Source organism: Agrilus planipennis, unplaced genomic scaffold (assembly GCF_000699045.2).
Source record: "Agrilus planipennis isolate EAB-ADULT unplaced genomic scaffold, Apla_2.0 scaffold2, whole genome shotgun sequence".
NCBI classification, from domain to species: Eukaryota; Metazoa; Arthropoda; class Insecta; order Coleoptera; family Buprestidae; genus Agrilus; species Agrilus planipennis.
Genome location: NW_020442464.1, coordinates 1,027,114 through 1,031,322, shown reverse-complemented (window position 1 = coordinate 1,031,322; position 4,209 = coordinate 1,027,114). Strand labels below are relative to the sequence as shown.

Here is a 4,209-nt window from a genome sequence, read left to right as displayed (position 1 = left end):
TTAATAATAATTGCAAATTATTAAATTTAACATGCATTAGGCTTCATTATTTTCAGCTTCAGTTATTTCATTTTGTTTGTTTTGTTGTTTGCATTTTTCATCAAGATCCTTTTGCAAAATTTCTTCATTTTCATTGCTTTCATCACCCTCTATAACAATTTCTTCAGGATCAGGAGCCCTTGGAAGGAATTCGGAATCTGGGTACATCTTTTCAAAAATCCCTTTTGCCTTAACAAAAACAGGGAGCATATTAAAATATGAAATAAACTAAAAAATCACACTTACAATTTTTATCGAAGGGTCATAATCCAAATCAGAATCTGGTCCAGAACAAACGAAAATGTTAGGAAGATCTTTTTGAAAATTAAAATCGTTCGAAACGGGTACTGAAAAATAGAAAGACCACAATAACTGTGGTCTGTTTTCAACATCACCGCCTTCAATATTGACATTTTCTGCTGATTTTGTAAATAAAGTATCTACGTAATATTTTAAATCATCGTATGGGTTATTAGATTGATCGGTCATCATGTGAACAAGATCTAAAATAAATAAGTTTGAGGAAAAAGAATCTAAAAGAAAAAACTAATGTAACTCACACAGTCCTTTAGGACACGTTCCTGTTAAACTTCCCATTTCAAGGATTGTAACTGGATTTTTATCATTCATGGGAGGGAACAAAAGGAGGGATAAATGTTCTTTTTCACTTTCTAATAGTGACCTGGAATTTTTTATAATATTTTAATTACGAATTTAAAGACATAACTTTAATAATAATACAGAAAAAAAGAATAAAAAATAAAGTAAGAAGTGAAATAAACAAGTACATTAATTTTCACTTCATACCTCATCATATCTTCAATAAATGTGCCATGTTACAATTTTTTGTCAAATTTCGGCTTTTTTGAACAGAGTTAAGCTCAACTAAATATATTGGGGATATACAGCAAAGGCACAACAGGGAAATATAGATTTCTAAGGTTTTTTCGCGGAATGCGGAGGCTCAGCATGATTAATATGCAGATTACATTTTATTCAGTTTTCATTATGAGGTATTCACACGATCGAGTGTATGCAGAAATTGAATAGGAATTGCAATTTGGGGTTACAAACTAACTTGTGAGTCTTGTAAAATTATGTAAGAATTTAACAGGCAGAGAATAACACAAAAACTGTTCTCAAAAATCATCATTACTAAAGTTACATTAACCAGTTACTTAAAAACACCATCCTCATAATTAAAAAAGTATTTAAGAGAATATGTCCTACTTCAAATATTTAAATGCTAGTGTCTTGCTCATACTCATTTGAAGATGTTAAAGTTTAGCAAAACAGCAATTACAATTTGTGCGCTCTTGTTTACCCGTTTTTTTTTTTAATATAAATTTTCATCAAGTGGAAATTATAGTCAAATTTAGCACACAGACTTTTTATTTTTATTGTACCTGTCAGTAATAAAAATTCCTCTGGAAAGTCTTAAAGGTTTAATGTGATCCACAAATGCTTTAGGAGCTTTATCTAAACCAATTACTATTTTTGAAGAATTAATTTGTTGATTCCCACACATTATACCTTTATAATTATTTTTATCATCCATCACTACCCCTTGTAAAGACTGGGATAAAGCATATGTTGCTCCAAACACTGCACTCAATCTATAAAAAGATAACAAAATTATATGTGTAAAAAATATCTACTTACATAATACAATTTACCTGCAAAATGCTTGAGGAATTTCACCACTACCATACATGGAATAAAGAAATGGCGTTTTTCCATACCTTCCTAAGCTATTAAGAAATCTTTTTATCCTCTCAACTCCATCTCTACATGATGTCTTTTCAGTTCCCATAGCAATAGCATACAAGATATAATGAATTAAATTTGCAGTAAGTTTTTGGTCTTTTAGGAATGCATGGAATGTTTTATTTTCATATTCTGGAAAATTATGTATTAAAAGAACTTTAGACTAATGAAACTGTTAAACTTACCAGCAAAGTCCTGGTCAGTGCTATCTAAACAAACATTCAGCAGTTTCATTAGCATTCGTTTTTCAACAACTGTAACATTATTACTAGAAAACACATCGCTTCTTGAACAGGGAACAACTTCTAGCTTATTATTAAGCCAAGTTAGGACCCTACTTACACTCCTAAATTCGGAGTATCTTGCAATATTAGAAGAAATCAATAATTCCACAAATTCACCTCTTGCAAAGTGAAGCTACAATAGATATTGTTTAACTCCAGAATTTATTTTACAATATTACTAACCTTTGGTAAAAGATCAATATTGAATTTTCTAGATAGTGCCAGAAGTTTATTTTTCGTCCAATTCTCATTCTCAATAATTTGTTGTGGATCATCTTCAATGGTGCATTCATTCAACTTTTCAATATTGCCTCTATTATTTGAACAGACAATATATAATGAGTCAAAATGTAGTACAGAATAGTACTTACTCAGAAACATGCCATTCTTCTTTAATGTTAGTTATGGAAAAATTGTTATTACCAAAAGTTAAACATTCCTTAGTAGCATCAGATTCACTTTGAGGTGTACTTCCAGATATTTTGCTAATGGAGTCTAAAGTAAATGATGCCCATAAACCACCATAGTAGCTGTTACTATCAGCGTGCAATACGTTCTTTCCTATTCTACTTGCAGCTGCAGCAATAATCGATTCTGTTAATCCTACGAAAATTAAATAGTAACCACACTTATAAGAAGCAATTAGCACTTTCTGTCTTCACCAACCTGTACCAATTACTATTAAATCAAATTCAGATGGAAGCTCGCCTTCCATATTTTATAAAACAGCAATAATTTTGCAAATTTTACTAATAATTTAGATAAAAATATGATATTTATAAAGGTTAGAGTTTTTAAACGTCAAATGTCTATGTCATAGATAATAGATACACAAAGGGTCTATGTCTATCAGTTTGTCAGTGAGAAAGGTGGGGCAAACGACCAAACAAACCATAGCAAAATTAATATTAGGAATAAAATGAAGGTGAAAATCAAAATAAATAATTTGTAGGAAAAGCCATTTACTCGTTGTGAGAAATAGATTCTTTCATTGATAATGTATTAACTTAAAAGAAAATGTGGAAAGTAATATTTAACATTTATGTATATAATTAATGAAAGTGATTATGCTGCTCTATAAACTTTGCTTTGAATCTATGGACATGTGTTTCTGGTTTCTGGTTTGACATTTTGCAATAACCACAAATTTGAGGATTCAAAATACCAGTCATCGTTCTTCAATAGTGTAATAATTGCTTCAAACTTTTAAAAACGTTAATTTAACAGGTTATAAGTTTGTAAAGATAAATAATTGTTCGTAAAAATGGTTAGTTGAATTAATAGTATAAGTAGTTTTGATCTGTAAGTGATTTACTTTTAGAGCTTCGCCCTTCCTTCTATTAAACCAAAATCTGACCTACCAAAAGATGCTGGCATACCAGAAGGACCTTATGGGGTTCCTGATGTAATGACGTACGGCTTTACTTCAGTAAAAGCAAATTTAGAGGCGTCACATCCTCTATATGCATCAGAAAAAAACGTAAGTTAAGGGTCTATATTTCACAAGTAAATTTACTTGATTAATTATTTGGGTAACTTTATCCTTTTACTCATTATGAAATATATTACAGTACAAAGCAAACCGTGACAACATGAATTTGGTAATGCTTCGTAATATTCAAGGCTTACATGCTCCTTTGAAAATAAGTATGGAACTAAATGCTGCAAGAAAGATTGGGCATTTGCCATTTTTACCTTCCTCCAATGTAATGCTTGATTCACTAACAGGAAAAGATCTAGAAATAGGAGCTGAAGACATTTTTGGAATCCCAGAGTTTTGGGAAGTTCAAGGACAACCCCATGCTGTTTGTGAAAAAGCTTTAGGTTTATTATAATTGATATCTTTCATTTAAAATGTAACTTTGCTTTTTATACATAATAATTAAATATACTGTCTTACTGAATCCATTTTTTTTAATTCTATTCTTAATGTATTCAAAAACTAAAAATAAGTACGTACATCCTTATTCAAAGAGTTACTTTTTATTCAATTAATAAAATAATAAGATAGGTTTATTACGTGTCTTATTAAATCACTTAATCATTAAAATATGAATACATTAAATCANAGTTACTATCATCTTGCTATAATCAGAAATTATTATAGTTTTAAAGTGAA

The 4,209-nt window shown here is 29.8% G+C and overlaps 2 protein-coding genes across 2 annotated transcripts; one reads left to right on the top strand and one right to left on the bottom strand.

The window, feature by feature from the left end:
• Window positions 1–36: 36 nt before the first annotated feature.
• LOC108744077 (rab proteins geranylgeranyltransferase component A 2) lies at window positions 37–2,900 on the bottom strand. The gene is made up of 9 exons (XM_018479705.2): window positions 2,757–2,900; window positions 2,462–2,693; window positions 2,274–2,403; window positions 1,992–2,223; window positions 1,716–1,938; window positions 1,446–1,655; window positions 600–721; window positions 286–542; window positions 37–228 (listed from the first exon to the last, which is right to left on the bottom strand). The coding sequence occupies exons 1-9, from the start codon at window positions 2,803–2,805 to the stop codon at window positions 37–39; spliced, it is 1,647 nt and encodes a 548-aa protein (XP_018335207.1). The 5' UTR covers window positions 2,806–2,900.
• Window positions 2,901–3,148: 248 nt separating this feature from the next.
• LOC108732730 (proteasome maturation protein) lies at window positions 3,149–3,994 on the top strand. The gene is made up of 3 exons (XM_018463717.2): window positions 3,149–3,357; window positions 3,412–3,570; window positions 3,662–3,994. The coding sequence occupies exons 1-3, from the start codon at window positions 3,355–3,357 to the stop codon at window positions 3,923–3,925; spliced, it is 426 nt and encodes a 141-aa protein (XP_018319219.1). The 5' UTR covers window positions 3,149–3,354; the 3' UTR covers window positions 3,926–3,994.
• The last annotated feature ends 215 nt before the right edge of the window (window positions 3,995–4,209 follow it).